General features: G+C 39.0%; 1 protein-coding gene across 1 annotated transcript in view; it reads left to right on the top strand.

The window, feature by feature from the left end:
• TADA1 (transcriptional adaptor 1) overlaps positions 1-17,206 on the top strand; it is a 30,479-nt gene that overhangs the window by 11,809 nt on the left and 1,464 nt on the right. The window contains exons 5-7 of the mRNA XM_003415215.4: positions 2,380-2,589; positions 4,248-4,399; positions 16,944-17,106. Coding sequence (XP_003415263.1) covers positions 2,380-2,589; positions 4,248-4,399; positions 16,944-17,106 — 525 coding nt within the window. The remainder of the gene's footprint in view (positions 1-2,379; positions 2,590-4,247; positions 4,400-16,943; positions 17,107-17,206) is intronic.

The raw sequence follows: 17,206 nt of genomic DNA, 5'->3' as shown, positions 1-17,206 counted from the left end.
GCATTTCTGTAATGGCTAATGATCGTGAGCATTTCCTCATGTATCTGTTCGCTACCTGAATGTCTTCTTTAATGAAGTGTCTGTTTATATCTTTTACCCTTTTTTTAATTGGGTTGTCTTTTTGTAGTTGAGTTTTTGCAGTATCATGTAGATTTTAGAGATCAGGTGCTGATTGGAAATGGCATAGCTAAAAGCTTTTTCCCAGTCCATTGGTAATCTTTTTACTCTTTTGAAGTCTTTGAATGAGCATAGGTGTTTGATTTTTAGGAGCTCCCAGTTACCTAGTTTTTCTTCTGCATTGTTAGTAATGTTTTGTATATTGTTTATGCCATGTATTAGGGCTCCTAATGTCCCTATTTTTTCTTCCATGATCTTTATCGTTTTAGATTTTATATTTCGGTCTTTGATCCATTTTGAGCCTGTTTTTGTGCATGGAGTGAGGTATGGGTCCTGTTTCATTTTTTTGCAGATGGATATCCAGTTATGCCAGGACCATTTGTTAAAAAGACTGTCTTTTACCCATTTAACTGTTTTGGGGCCTTTGTCAAATATCAACTGCTCATCTGTGGATGGATTTATGTCTGGATTCTGAATTCTGTTCCATTGGTCTATGTATCTGTTGTTGTACCAGTACCAGACTGTTTTGACTACTGTGGTGGTATAATAGGCTCTAAAATCAGGTAGAGTAAGACCTCCCACTTTGTTCTTCTTTTTCAGTAACGCTTTACTTATCTGGGGCCTCTTCCCCTTCCATATGAAGCTGGTGATTTGTTTATCCATCTCATTAAAAAATGTCATTGGAATTTGGATCGCAATTGCATTAAATCTATAGATCGCTTTTGGTAGAATAGACATTTTTATAATGTTACATCTTCCTATCCATGAGCAAGGTACGTTTTTCTGTTTATGTAGGTCTCTTTTGGTTTCTTGTAGAAGTGTTTTGTAGTTTTCTTTGTGTAAGCCTTTTACATCTCTGGTAAGATTTGTACCTAAGTATTTTATCTTCTTGGGGGCTACTGTAAATGGTATCGATTTGGTGGTTTCCTCTTCAATGTTCTTTTTGTTGGTATAGAGGTAGCTTTAGTTTTTAGAGGAATATTAAAATACTAGTAATAGTGTTGAAATAAAAAGGGGTATGATTTTGGGAGAAAAGGTGTTGCTGTAATGGAGACTGGTAAAGGCTTCAAAGATAGTGAGTCCTAGCTGTCTGCATTTTTATAGTTCTAGGTTGTTACTCCTTAAGTGCTAACATGCTATCATTAATATCCAGTGATTTTTCAGTGATTCAAAAGCCATACCACTGTTCTTTCTCCTCTTAAATCTTGAAAGAATAATGTTTCTCAGATTGAATGACTCTGTTCCAAGGGTCCAGGAGGCCTGGAGGCTTCTGTCAGGACCTCAGCAGTCCCTAGGTGGGCTGCTGAGCCTTCAGGGAAGAGCAGAGATACCATGAGGACATTTGACTATAAAATTTGTAACCATTTTAGTTGCTTGGTTTTTTGGTTTATACCTAGGGAAGAAAGTTTCTCAGAAGCATCCTTTTTATGGGTTTGACTGAATTATCGGTAGCTTTATTGGATAACATCAACAGATACTTGTTTACTTCAACGTGGTAATAATAACCTGGATGGCGTCGTCATCTCCAGAGAGACATGCTTGGTTTAAAAGGCATGTTTGATATAAAATACAGTTTTATACTTGGATAATGAAAAAACAATATATTTTGTTTTTATAATACAAACTGCAACAGAACAAGCAGTTTTCACTATATAATCTTGTGTTTTGGCTTTAAGCAAAAGCTCACTTGGGCGTATCTCCCACTGATAATGAAGAATACAAATGGGATATCAGAATCTCCCAAAGGAAGACTGAGGTTATGGGTGAAAAAAAGTTGAGAAACAAACTTAAATGATTAATGTTAGATAAGTTCTGTGTTGAGAATTTTAAGTAGAAAATAACAGAAGCAGAACAGTTACACTACCCAAGATGATCATAGTATTCGTTATTAGATCTGTTATATTGGCTGGTTAGGTGTTTAAGTGCTTCATTGAAGCATTGTGTATTTATAATTTCAGAGTTTCATTAGTTATATCTCCTCCTCCATAATGATTGTTTTTAGCATATATTCTGTGATCACCAAGGTAGTAATTGAATAGACTAAACTACTGTGCACACTGTCACTATTTCCCCTTGATTTGTACCATCATCATTACCACGTAATGAATGTCAATTTATGATTCTTTGTTCAGAAGTTACTTTTCTTCTGCCATGGGGCTTAGTTTTGGGGGTCTCAAATCCAGCACATGGATTACTGTTGTTTGTGTTTTATTACTGGGCACTGTAATGAATAATTTTTGAATTTTTTTTCTTTACCTCTAGCATAGGTTTCAACCTCAAAATCCCCTCTCGGGAGCCCAGGAGTTTGTGCCAAAGAATCCCCCGGATGATGACGACTTGAAACTTTGTTCCCACACGATGATGCTCCCCACCCGCGGTCAGCTGGAAGGGAGGATGATAGTAACCGCTTACGAGCATGGGCTGGACAACGTCACCGAGGAGGCAGTCTCTGCTGTTGTCTACGCAGTGGAAGTTAGTTTGCTGTTGACAGAAGTATTTTCACAGATTGAATGTGATGAGCTTGTGTTGGTTATTTAAAGTTGATATTGCAAGAAAGGAACCAGAATGTCGCTCTGATCTCATGGGATTGTCATCGTTAGAGTTGTTATCTTCTGAGGGGGAAACATATCACAGATCCAGAGGATTACCTTGAGTGAACAGACTAAACTTTTCAGATAGGTTACTTCTGGCCTAACATTCTGCTTGATTTAATGTTTTATTTGTCAATATGGGAACAGTCTTTAAGGAAAAAAATAAGATTGAGAATCCTATGCAGTCCCTGGTTTTTGCTGGGATGCGTGATATTGAAGAGCATTAGACTCAGTGTTTGAATTTGGGACTCTTGTCTTTACACACATGCATGCGTCCCTTCGTTTCAGTCATGTAGCTGCCAGAATGTGCGTTGGGGTGTATAATGTGCAGGTACAATCAGGTGGACTTGGGTAAGTCCTCTGGATTCCCTCGGCCTCAGTTTCTTCATCTGTACCTCAAAGATAGTAATAGCTATATTGTGGAGTTTTAAACATTAAATGACTTCTGTATGTGAAAACCCATTATAAATTGAACAGTGTTGCCCTGTGTAAGGTGGTTTTATTGGTATAATTGAAACTCCTGCTTGGCCCTGGCTCCCCTGGTACTAACGGTCATCTAGGACTGGTCCTCCTCTCCATTTCCATAGACTTCTCCATCCCTCTCTTAACGTAATTGCCTCTCATAAAAGTGAAGAAACATTAAGTACCTTTTTTTTGTGCTTATTTCCTACATACCTGTTGTTTATGTAGCTTTTGAAAGTGTCAGGGTGATTCTAGGGAATATCTGCACACTGTTCCCAGGCAAGGATTTTAGTATCTTGGGCATTCTAACCAATAAATACCAGACCCGGAAACTTTTTGTTCTGTTTTTAAACTAAGTTCCAAGGTAGTTTGCCTCTTTTAAAATTTTATTTATTTATTCATTTGTTTTACTTTTACCCTATTTAAAACTATCCGAAAATCATTTCTGAGACAGCAGAGCAAATTTAGAACATGAAAACTTCTTTTAAATTTCAGATAGAGCAAGCTCATCTTAAACAGAACTAAATAAAAATGAGCATGTCTCCCTCCTTCCTGCACCCTCCTGCTCTTCTGCTGTGGTCCTGTTGCTTATTAATGAGCATTCGTCTGGTTCTAGCATGTGCTAGCCTGCCCCATACCTCTAACCACCAGATGCCAATTAATGTTTCTATGATTTGCTTTACTTTTATTTTTAATTTTGTTGTTGAGAATATACACAGCAAAACATACACCATTTCAACAGTTTCTACACGTATAATTCAGTGACGCTGATTACATTCTTCGAGTTGCGCAACCATTCTCACCTTCCTTTTCTGAATTATTCCTTCTTCATCAACATAAATTCATTGTCCCCTAAGGTTCGTATCTAATCTTTCAAGTTGATGTTGTCACTTTGATCCCATATAGATAGTTGTTAAAAGAGCATAATATTCAGGGCAGACATTTTTTACTAGTTAAGCTAAACTATTTTTTGGGTTTTAAGAAGGCTTCAGGGGATATTTTTGGTTTAAAGATTAATCTCAGGGTGGTAGTTTCAGGGACGATTTGCTTGTGCTAATTTTCTTTCTTGTTTTACAGAATCACCTTAAAGATATTCTGACATCAGTTGTGTCAAGAAGGAAAGCTTACCGGTTACGAGATGGTCACTTTAAATATGCCTTTGGTAGTAATGTGACTCCACAGCCATACCTCAAGAATAGTGTAATAGCTTACAACAGTTTAATAGAAAGGTAATTGAAGTTTGTGATTTTGCTCCCATCGCTTGCTAGCTGGCTAAAACACTTATGTAATAGACTGCTGTTAAATAATTGCTTATTGTGTTTCTGTAAGTGCCTTTGACAGCAATACAGTTCTATTTTTTTAAGTTCTATCCTTGCATGATATCTAGTGAATTATTCAGATGTTCTTTATATGATGAGTGAGGTTTCAGAGTTTGGCTGCTGCATGTGGGTTAACATCGGTCCATGCCCCACACATGGAGGTGGATGGTGGGTCCCTTGGGCAGTGCCTCCTCCCAGCTTCTTGGGCAAGACGTGCCTGGCAGTGAAAGCGGTTTTTGGTCAGAAGCCTGGCATGTGATTCCTAGGTTCAGGCTTTTTTTTTTTTTTAATTTTTATTGTGCTTTAAGTGAAAGTTTATAAATTGAGTCAGTCTCTCATACAAAAATTTATATACACTTTGCCATATAATCTTAATTGCTCTCTCCTTAATGAGACAGCCCGCTCCTTGCCACCACTCTCTTTTCGTGTCCATTCTGGCAGCTTCTGACCCCCTCTACTCTGCCATCTCCCCTCCAGATAGGAGATGACAACATAGTCTGAAGTGTCTACATGATCCAAGAAGCTCATTTTTCACCAGCAGCTTTTTCTGTCCCATTGTCCGGTCCAATCCCTGTCTGAAGAGTTGGCTTTGGGAATGGTTCCTGTCTTGGGCTAACAAAAGGTCTGCAGGCCATGACCACTGGGGTCCTTCTAGTCTCAGTCAGACCATTAAGTCTGCTCTTTTTACAAGAATTTGGAGTCTGCATCCCACTGCTCTCCTGCACCCTCAGGGGTTCTCTGTAGTGTTCCCTTTCAGGGCAGCCATCCTTTGTAGCCAGGTACCATTTAGTTCTTCTGGTCTCAGGCTAATATAGTCTCTGGTTTATGTGGCCCTTTCTGTCTCTTGGGCTTGTAATTACCTTGTGTCCTTGGTATTCTTCATTCTCCTTTGGTCCATGTGGGTTGAGTCCAATTGATGGATCTTGGATGGCCATTTGCTAGCATTTAAGACTCTAGACACCACTCTCCAAAGTGGGATGCAGAATGTTTTCTTAATAGATTTTATTATGCCAATTGACTTAGATGTCCCCTGAAGCCGTGGTCCCCAAACCCCTGCCCGTACTATGCTGGTGTTTGAAGCATTGAGTTTATTCAGGAAACTTTTTTGCTTTTGGTTTAGTCCAGTTGTGCTGACCTCGCCTGTATTGTGTGTTGTCTTTCCCTTCACTTAAAGTAGTTCTTAACTACTATCTAATTAGTAAATATGCCTCTCCCTCCCTTCCTCCCTCTGCTCCTCGTAACCATAGAAGAATATTTTCTTCTCTGTTTAACTCTTTCTAAAGTTCTTACAATAGTGGTCTTATACAATATTTGTCCTTTTGCAACTGACTAATTTCACTTACTATAATGCCTTCCAGATTCCTCCATGTTATGAAGTGTTTCACAGATTCATCACTGCTCTTTATTGATGCATAGTGTTCCATTGTGTGAATATACCATAATTTATTTATCCATTCATCCATTCATGGGCACTTTGGTTGCTTCCATCTTTTTGCTGTTGTAAACAGTGCTGCAGTGAACATGGGTGTGCATGTATCTGTTCGTGTAAAGGCTCTTATTTCTCTAGAGTATATTGCAAGGAATGGGATTGCTGGATCATATGGTAGTTCTATTTCTAGCTTTTTAAGGAAGCGCCAAATCAATTTCCAAAGTGGCTATACCATTTTACATTCCCACCAGCAGTGTATAAGTGCTCCAGTTTCTCCACAGCCTCTCCAACATTTATTATTTTGTGTTTTTTGGATTAATGGCAGCCTTGTTGGAGTGAGATGGAGTCTCATTGTAGTTTTGATTTGCATTTCTGTAATGGCTAATGATCGTGAGCATTTCCTCATGTATCTGTTCGCTACTTGAATGTCTTCTTTAGTGAAGTGTCTGTTCATATCTTTTGCCCATTTTTTAATTGGGTTATTTATCTTTTTGTAGTTGAGTTTTTGCAGTATCATGTAGATTTTAGAGATCAGGCGCTGATCGGAAATGGCATAGCTAAAAACTTTTTCCCACTGTGTAGGTAATCTTTTTACTCTTTGGTGAAGTCTTTGGATGAGCATAGGTGTTTGATTTTTAGGAGCTCCCAGTTACCTAGTTTTTTTTCTGCATTCTTTATAATGTTTTGTACACTGTTTATGCCATGTATTAGGGCTCCTAATGTTGTCCCTATTTTTTCTTCCATGATCTTTATCGTTTTAGATTTTATATTTAGGTCTTTGATTCATTTTGAGCTCGTTTTTGTGCATGGTGTGAGGTATGGGTCCTGTTTCATTTTTTTGCAGATGGATATCCAGTTATGCCAGGACCATTTGTTAAAAAGACTGTCTTTTCCCCATTTAACTGACTTGGGGCCTTTGTCAAATGTCAACTGCTCATATGTGGATGGATTTATGTCTGGATTCTCAGTTGTGTTCCACTGGTCTATGTATCTGTTGTTGTACGAGTACTGGCTGTTTTGACTACTGTGGTGGTATAATAGGTTCTAAAATCAGGTAGAGTGAGGCCTCCACTTTGTTCTTTTTTTTCAGTAATGCTTTACTTATCCGAGGCCTCTTTCCCTTCCATATGAAGCTGGTGATTTGTTTCTCCATCTGATTAAGGAATGTTGCTGTAATTTGGATCAGAATTACATTGTATTTGTAGATCGCTTTTGGTAGAATAGAATGTTAAGTCTTCCTGTCCATGAGCAAGGTATGTTTTTCCACTTACGTAGGTCTCTTGTTTTCTTGCAGAAGTGTTTTGTAGTTTTCTTTGTGTAAGTCTTTTACACCTCTGGTAAGATTTATTCCTAAGTATTTTGTCTTCTTGGTGGCTACTGTAAATGGTATTGATTTGGTGATCAGTATTCTTTTTGTTGTTGTAGAGGAATCCAACTGATTTTTGTATGTTTATCTTGTATCCTGATACTCTGCTGAACTCTTGTATTAGTTTCAGTAGTTTTCTGGAGGATTCCTTAGGGTTCTCTGTGTATAAGATCATGTCATCTGCAAATAGAGGTACCTTTACTTCTTACTTGCTAATATGGACACCCTTTATTTCTTTATCTAGCCTAATTGCTCCAGCACAATGTTGAATGAGTGCTGATAAAGGGCATCCTTGTCTGGTTCCTGAACTCAAGGGGAATGCTTTCAGACTCTCTATTTAGGATGATGTTGGCTATTGGCTTTGAATAAATGCCGTTCATGATGCTGAGGAATTTTCCTTCTATTCCTGTTTTGCTGAGAGTTTTTATCACGAATAGGTGTTGAACTTTGTCAAATACCTTTTCTGCATCAGTTGACAAAATCATGTGATTCTTGTCTTTTGTTTTATTTGTATGATGGATTACATTGTTTTTCTAATGTTGAACCATCCCTGCATCCAAAAAGCAACCAAACCCAGTGCCGTTGAGTCGATTCCGACTCATAGCGACCCTATAGGACAGAGTAGAACTGGAGCGCCTGGCAGATTCAAACTGGCGACCCTTTGGTTAGTGATTTCCCTATCTGGGTTGACATCTGATTGCTCTGTCTGGTGTTTGAGTCTTGGGTTGATATCTGATATTACTGATTTTCTAACGAACTCCTTTTAGTATTTCTTGTAGTTTTGGTTTGGTTTTTACGAATTCCCTAAATTTGTGTTTATCTGGAAATGTCCTAATTTCACCTTCATATTTGAGAGAAAGTTTTGAGGGATATATGATTCTTGGCTGGTAATTTTTTTCCATCAATGCTTTATATAAGTCATCCCATTGCCTTCTTGCCTGCATGGTTTCTGCCAAGTATTCCGAGCTTATTCTTATTGACTCTCCTTTGTAGGTGACTTTTCATTTATCCCTAGCTGCTCTTAAAGTTCTCTCTTTATCTTTGGTTTTGGCAAGTTTGATTATGTCTTGTGACTTTCTTTTAAAATCTACCTTATGTGGAGTTTGATGAGCATCTTGGATAGATATCTTCTCATCTTTCATGATATCAGGGAAGTTTTCTGCCAACAAATCTTCAACAATTCCTTCTGTATTTTCTGTTATCTGTCCCTATCCTAGTACTCTAATCACTCATAGGTTATTTCTCCTGATAGAGTTCTACGTGATTCTTAAGGTTTCTGTATTTTTTAAAATTCTTTTATCAGATTTTTCTTCAAATATATTGGTGCCAAGTGCTTTATCTCCAGGTTCACAGATTCTGCCTCCCTCTTGCTCAATTCTGCTCCTGTGTGTTCCTTGGCTTGTTCTGTGTATTGCTTGATTTCCTTTCTGATATCTCTATGGGTTTTGTATATTAATCTTTTTGTATTCTGCATCCGGTAGTTCCAGGAAGGCACTTTCATGTAGAAGATCCTGTGATTCTTTGTTTTCAGAGCTTGTTGAGGCTATCATGGTCTGTTTCTTTATGTGACTTGATATTGACTGTGTTGTCTCTGAGCCATCTATAAGTTATTGTATTATTTTATGTTTGCTTACTGTATCCTAGCTTCTTGCTTTGTGTTGTTTTGATATGCCCAAATGGGTTGCTTGAGTGAGCTGGATTATTTTCACCTTTGGAGCTCTGACGTCCTGTTCCCAGGTTGCTAGAGATGTTATCAGGTATATCAGTCTAGGTGTCCATTTACTTTTCTTGCATGAATTCAGCTCAGATGTCCAGGTAGCTGATCATCAAGTGTGTGGTACAGGCTCTGTCCTACAGTATTAGAGGGGCAGGGGTGATTGGGGTAGGTACCGGTATCTGGTTGCAGCAGGGGGTCATGCTCTGAAGAGGATGGGGGACTGAGAATGGTCCCCCAAGTGTCTTAGAGGAAAGCAAGTCCCTCTTCCCTAGAGCGTACAGGTGGGTGGGTTCTGTAGACGGCCCATGGGCACCCAATATTTTTGGTTGTAAGGACTGGGACGTACCAGTTATTCTTGGACCCCTGTCGAGGGTGGCTCTGTGATCTGAGTGGCACTATCATTCCTTAGGCCCCTCAGTGGGTAGGTGAGGACCTTGTTTAATAGGCAAAGTGGTGTCAGACATCAAACACCCACTCCTCTGTACAGGGATACACAGAGTCACGGTACCATTTCAGGAGGAAGCATATGATCAAGAAATAATGGTACTGAAGGAAGAAGTTCAAGCTGTACTGAAGGCATTGGCAAAAAACAAGGCTCTAGGCATTGATGGAGTACCAGTTAAGATGTTTTAACAAATAGATGGAAGGACTCACTTGTCTGTGTCAAGAAATTTGGAAGACAGCTACCTGGCCAACCGACTGGAAGAGATCCATATTTGTGCTCATTCCAAAGAAAAGTGATCAACCTGAATATGGAAATTATCGAATAATATCAATATCACACGAGAAAAATCTTGCTGAAGATCATTCAAATTCAGTTGCAGCAGTACATCGACAGGGAACTACCAGAAGTTCAAACCAGATTAGGAAGAGTTCATGGAACGAGGGATAAATCATCGACAGTATCAGATGGATCTTGGCTGAAAGCAGAGAATACCAGAAAGATGTTTATCTGTGTTTTATTGACTGTACAAAGGCATTTGACTGTGTGGAACATAACAAATTATGGATAACCTTGCAAAAAATGGGAATTCCAGAATACTTTAATTGTGCTCATGAGGAACCTGTACGTAATCTAAGGGACAGTCGTTTGAAAAGAACAAAGGGAGACTTCACTGTTTAACGTCAGGAAAGATGTGCGTTTTATTCAATCTTTATGCTGAGCAAATAACCCGTTACGCTAGACTACACGAAGAAGAATAAGGCATCAGGATTGGAGGAGGATTCATTAACAACCGGTGATACGCAAATGACACAACCTCATTTGCTGGAGGGAAAGAGGACTTGAAGCACTTACTGATGAATGTAAACGACTACAGCCTTCAGTATGGATTACATCTCAATGTAAAACAAAATTCTTCACAACTGGGCCAGTAAGCAACATCATGATAAATGGAGAAAATATTGAAGTTGTCAAGGATTTCATTTTACTTGTATCCGCAATCAGCGTCCATGGAAGTAACAGTCAAGAAATCAAACAGTGCATCGTCAGGAGCAAGGAAGAAGGAAGAAAACCAAAGACACGAGGGAAAGTGTAGTCCAAAGGACTAATGGACGACAACTACCCCAGCCTTCACCAGAATGAGTCCAGCACAATTAGATGAGCAGCTCAAGGAAAACGAAAAGTTGCATACAGAGGAGAAACTATAAGGCTAAGCTCTGATTATGTGGCAGAAACCCTCCAAGCAGGATGACATGTATAAAACCTTGAAAGAAAAAAATTGCCAACCAACAATAATATATCCTGCAAAACTCTAGTTCAAATATGAAGATGAAATTAGGACATTTCCAGATAAACAGAAATTAAGGGAATATGTAAAAACCAAACCAAACTTACAAGAATTATTAAAGGGAGTCCTTTTGTCTGAGAACAAACAACATCAGACCACAGGCTGAACCTAGTATGCGAGATTGTACCAGCCAGATACCAACCTAAGAAATGAACTCTCAAGGACTATTCAAAACCAAAATAATTACAACAGGGAAACCAGAAAGATTAATCCGTAAATGACGTCAAAACAATAAAAGAAGGAATAAACAGTGTAGGTATAGAACTTCCCAATGGAGAGGAAGGCAAGGTGAGACGAAGTAATAATAGACTGGTTCAAACCTAGGATGATACAGGTAAATTTCAAGGTAACCACAAAGAAAGTTAGCAAAGCTACTAAAAAAAATAAAGAAGAAAAACATAAAGTCTCAATAAAAACAAAATTACAAAAACAAAAGAAATCCACAAACAAAAGGAATTCAGCAAATCAGTAAGAGGAACAAAGGAAACGTCAGCACCACAAGAAGAAAAAAGCACCACAAAATGACAGCAATAAACACACACATATCAATAATAACACTGAATGTAAATGGCCTAAACATAGCCATACAAAGACAGTGACCGAATGGATTAAAAAAAAAAAAAAGATCCATCAATATACTGTCTACAAGAGACACACCTTAGAAACAGACATAAATTTAGTAAAAATCAAAGGATGGAAAATAATATATCAAGCAAACAGCTACCAAAAAAGAGCAGGAGTGGTAATACTAATCTCAGATAAAATACTTAAAATCCACCATAAAAGACAAAGAGGGGTAGTATATAATGATTAAAGGGACGATCGATCATGAAGACAAACAGTAATAAACATCTGTGCACCCTATGACAGGGCTCCAAAATACATAAAACAAACTGTAAGCACTGAAAAGAGAAATGGACAGTTCCACAATAACAGTAGGAGACTTCAACACACCTCTCTAGCTAAAGGACCAAACATCTAGAAAGAAACTCAGCAAAAATACATTAGAGCTAACAGGCACAATCTGCCAAAATGACCTCATAGACATATATAGAACACTCCACCCAACAGCTGCAAAGTACACATTCTTTTCCAACGCAATGGAATGTTCTCTAGAATGGAGTATATCTTAGGCCACAAAGAAACCGTCAAAAAAATCCTAAACATTGAGATAATAAAAAGTATCTTCTCTGGCCACAACACCGTTTAGGTAGAAATTAACAACAGGAAGAGCAAGGGAAAAAAAAGTCAATTACATGGAATCTGAATAACACCCTGCTTGAAAACCACTGAGTAATAGAAGAAATCAGAGATGGAATAAAAAAATTCCTAGAATCAAACAAGAATGAAAACACATCATACCGAAACCCTCGGGACACAGCACAGACAGTCCTCAGAGGTCAATTTATAGCAATAGATACACACATTGAAAAAGAAGAGACAAAATCAAAACATTGGTTATGCAACTCAGACAAATACGGAACAGCAAAAAAAGCCCACAGCCGCCAGAAGAAAGGAAATAAAGATAAGAGCAGAAATAAATGAAATAGAGAATAGAAGAACAATGGAAAGATCAACAAACCACTGACCAAACTGACAGAAGAAAAACAGGAGAGGACACAAATAACCCAAATAAGAAATGAAACTGGGAACATTACAACAGACCGTACTTTAAAAAAAAAAAAAAAAAAAAGGATCATAATAGAGTATTATGAAAATCTATACTCCAACAAACTTGAAAACCTAGAGAAAACAGACAAATTTCTAGGAACACTCTACCTACACACTACCTAACAGAAAATGATGTTGAAAATCTGAACACACCCATAGCAAGAGAAGAGTGTGAAAAGGTAATAAAAAAAACTCCCCCGCCCCCCCGCCCCAAAGCCTTGGCCCAGATGGCTTCAGTAGAGAATTCTAGCAAACAGTCAGAGAAGAGCTTATACCGGTACTACTCAAACTAATTCAAAACATAGAAAAGGAAGGGATACTTCTGAATTCGTTCTATGAGGACTGCATAATCCTGATACCAAAACCAGGGAAAGACACCACAGAAAAAGAAAATTAGAGACTAATATCTCTCATGAATATAGATGCAAAAATTCTCAACAAAATCCTAGCCATTAGAATTCAGCATTGTATCAAAAATAACACAGCACGACCAAGTAGGATTCATAGCAGTTATGCAAGGATGGTTCAACATGGGAAAATCAATCGACGTAATCCACCACATAAAAGGAAAGAAAAGAATCACACGATCATCTCAATCAGTGCAGAAAAAGCATTCAACAAAGTCCAACACCCACTCCTGATAAAAACTCTCAGTAAAATAGGTATAGAAGGGAAATCCCTCAATGTAATAAAGGGCCCTAAAAAAAAAAAAATTTTTTTTTTTTTTTTCTATGGGCCATTTCTACTCTGTCCTGTAGGGTCGCTATGAGTCAGAACTGACTCCACGGCACTGGGTTTGTTTGTTTGTTTTTTATGGAAAACCAATGGCCAACATGATTCTTAATGGAGAGAGGCTGAAAACATTCCCCTTGAGAACAGGAACAAGACAAGGATGCCCGTTATCACCACTCCTCTTTAACATTTGTGCTGGAAGTCCTAGCTAGAGCAATAAGGGATGAAAAAGAAATAAAGGGCATCCAAATTGGTAATGAAGAAGTAAAACTGTCCTTATTTGAGGGTGATATGATGCTGTACATAGAAAATCCGAAAGACTCCACGAGACAACTACTGGAACTGTTAGAAAGATTCAGCAGAGTATCAGGATACAAGATAAACATAAAAAATCAGTTGGATTCTTATACACCAATAAAGAGAACAACGAAAAGGGAAATCAGGAAAACAATACCATTTATATTAGGCCCCTCCCCCCCCCAAAAAAAACTTAGGAATAAACCTAATCAGGGAGTAAAAGACCTATACAAAGAAAACTACAAAACACTACTGCAAGAAACCAAAAGAGAACTACATAAATGGAAAAATATACCAAGCTCACGGATAGGTAGACTCAACTTTGTGAAGATAACAATTCTACCCAAAGCGATTTACAAATACAATGCAATCCTGATCCAAATACCAACAGCAGTCTTTAAAGAGGTAGAAAAACTAATGATTAACTTTATATGGAAAGGGAGGAAGGCTCAGATAAGTAAAGCACTATTGAAGAAGAATAAAGTAGGAGGACTCACACTACCTGACCTCAGAACCTACTATATAGCTGTGGTAGTCAAAACAGTCTGTTACTGGTACAACGGCAGATACATTGACCAATGGGACAGAATTGAGAACCCTGATGTAAATCCATCTACCTGTGGTCACCTGATCTTTGACAAGGGCCCAAAGTCCATCAACTGGGGAAAAGACAGTCTTTTTAACAAATGGTGCTGGTAAAACTGGATGTCCATCTGCAAAAAAATGAAACAAGACTCATATCTCACACCATATACAAAAAGTAATTCAAAATGGATCAAAGACTTAAATATAAAGCCAAAAACTATGAAGTACACAGAAGAAAAAATAGGATCAATGCTAGAGGCCCTAATACAAACCACAACCAAGAACACACAAACTTCAGAAGACAAGCTAGATAACTGGGATCTTCTAAAAATGAAGCACTTAGGCTCATCAAAAGACTTCACCAAAAGAATAAAAAGAGAACCTACAGACTGGGAAGCAATTTTTGGCTATTACAAATCAGACAAAGGTCTAATCTCTAAAATCTACAAGAAAATCCAACACTTCTACAACAAAAAGACATAATTGGATTAAAAAATGGGCCAAGGAAATGAACAGACACTTCACCAAAAAAGGACATTCAGGTGGCCAACAGACACATGAGGAAATGCTTGCAATCACTACCCTTTAGAGAAATGCAGATCAAAGCCACAATGAGATACCATCTCACACTGGCATTACTGGCACGAATAAAAAGAAACAGAAAATAACAAATGTTAGAGAGGCTGTGCTGAGATCAAAACTCTTATACACTACTGGTGGGAATGCAAAATGATACAACCATTTTGGAAAACGATACGGCCCTTCTGTAGAAAGCTAGAAATAGACATAGCGTATGATCCAGCAATCCCACTCCTACGAGTATATCCCGGAGAAATAGGGGTCGTCACATAAATAGACAAACATTCATTGCAGCATTGTTCAAAAAAGATGGAAACAACCTAGATGCTCATCAACAGATGAATGGATAAACTGTGGTACATACACACAGTAGAGTATTACATGACCATAAAGAACAACGATGAATCTGTGAAGCATCTCCTAACATGGATGAATCTGGGGGCGGGGGGGGGGGCATCATGCTGAGTGAAACAGGTCAATCACAAAAGGACAATATTGTATGAGACCACTACTGTAAAAACTCATGAAAAGGTTTACACACGAAAAGAAATAATCTTTGATGGTTACTATGGAGGGGAGGGTTGGGAATGGAAAAACACTGCAATAGATTAGGTGGTAACTTTGGTGAAGGGTAATACAGTGCACAATACCACAATACTAGGGAAGCCAGCACAGCATGTACAAGGCAGGGTCATGGTAGCTCCACAGATAAATCCAAACTCCCTGAGGGACTGAATTGCTGGCCTGACGGCTGTGGTGACCATGGTCTTGGGGAACATCTAACTCAATTGGCATAACATAAAGAAAATGTTCTACATTCTACTATGGTGAGTAGTGTCTGGGGTCTTAAAAGCCTGTGAGCAGCCATCTAGGATACTCCACTGGTCTCACGCCTTCAGGAGCGAGGAAGAATGAAGAAAACTAAAGACACAAGGGAAAGATTAGTCCAAAGGACTAATGGACCACATGTACCACGGCCTCCTCCAGACTGAGTCCAGTACAACTAGGTGGTGCCCGGATACCACCACTGAGTGCTCTGACAGGGATCACAATAGAGTGTCCCAGATAGAGCTGCAGAAAAATGTAGAACAAAATACTAAATCACAAAAAAAGACCAGACTTATTGGCCTGACAGACTGGAGAACCCCTTAGAGTATGGCCCCCACGCACCCTTTTAGCTCAGTAACGAAGTCACTCCTGAGGTTCACCCTTCAGGCAAAGATTAGACAGGCCCATCCAACAAAACGGAACTAAAGGGGCACACCAGCCCAGGGGCAAGGATGAGAAGGCAGGAGGGGACAGGAAAGCTGGTAATAGGGAGCGCAGGGTCGAGAAAGGAGAGTGCTGACATGTTGTGGGGTTGTTAACTAATGTCACAAAACAGTATGTGTACCATCCAATGAGAAGCTAGTTCTGTAAATCTGTACAATTAAAGAAAAAAAAAAAGTACATTGGCATAGAGTTTTAGCGTTGTAGGTATATTGATACTTGTGAACTGGGCTTACATAAGATGCGTTTGTTGTAACTACAGGGATATTTTTATAAAAATAATTTTCTGCTGAAACACTGCACAGGAATTTTATAGCCAGTCATTTTGCTGTCACCCCCTCTGACAGCGTCCCCTGGTGCAATCTGTACCCCCAAGCCCTTCTGATGAAACCACTGGCTTCTCTAACATGGCTGCTTTTGTCTGCTGCCTCTAACCCACGCTAGTGTTCTGCTCTTGCTTTCCTTTAAGTTACTTCGTCACTTGCTCTTGTTTTACCTGCTTGTATGTTCCTCAGATTGTATAGGTTGTCCCGTTTTTGATGATGGAAAGCTCATGGTGACGTCCCAGCTTGTGTTGTAGCTGGGTTCTAATTTGAGAAAGTGGGCAAGATCTGGATTAACTCTCCATCGTCTGTTTTTGCCCGATGCTTCTTTTTGTGACTGTATTTTTTTCCCTTGCTCTTTATTTCTGATCGCCTTGTCTCCAATACTGTTTACCTTCCTCTGCAGTCAGTTGGTTTCAATTTCATGTTCCTAATTAAGCCCCTTAAGGGCAGGAACCGATTTTGATTTCATATCCTGAGCTTAGTAAATATTTTAACATTGTGGAGGCAGGAGGGTAAGTGTAGTTGCACTGTATTTTTGGCTGCCTTTAAAAATTAAAGCAACTAGTTAAAACATAGATTTCGAATTCATTTTACGGTTTTTAATAAGATGTATTCTAGCAGCCCACTCCTACTCCATTTGTTCAGTTGTCTCCGTCTTAGTTGCTAAGGATGTTCCTGAAATGTTTTTTTCAGCCCTCCAGCCTTTTCTGCTCCTTGTGCTGGTCAGAATCCAGCCTCTCACCCGCCACCCGATGACGCCGAGCAGCAGGCTGCCCTCCTGCTGGCGTGCTCTGGGGACACACTGCCCGCGTCTTTGCCTCCGGTCAACATGTACGACCTTTTTGAAGCTTTGCAGGTAACTCTGGGCTCCTTAAAGCTTACCTAGACTTACACGTAGGTTAAAATACTCTTCAAGTCCGCCAAGATGTACACTGGCTTTTTTCACTTCTTGGCTT

The sequence above is a fragment of the Loxodonta africana genome, chromosome 3 (assembly GCF_030014295.1).
Source record: "Loxodonta africana isolate mLoxAfr1 chromosome 3, mLoxAfr1.hap2, whole genome shotgun sequence".
NCBI lineage: Eukaryota > Metazoa > Chordata > Mammalia > Proboscidea > Elephantidae > Loxodonta > Loxodonta africana.
This window is presented reverse-complemented; position numbering and strand designations above follow the sequence as displayed.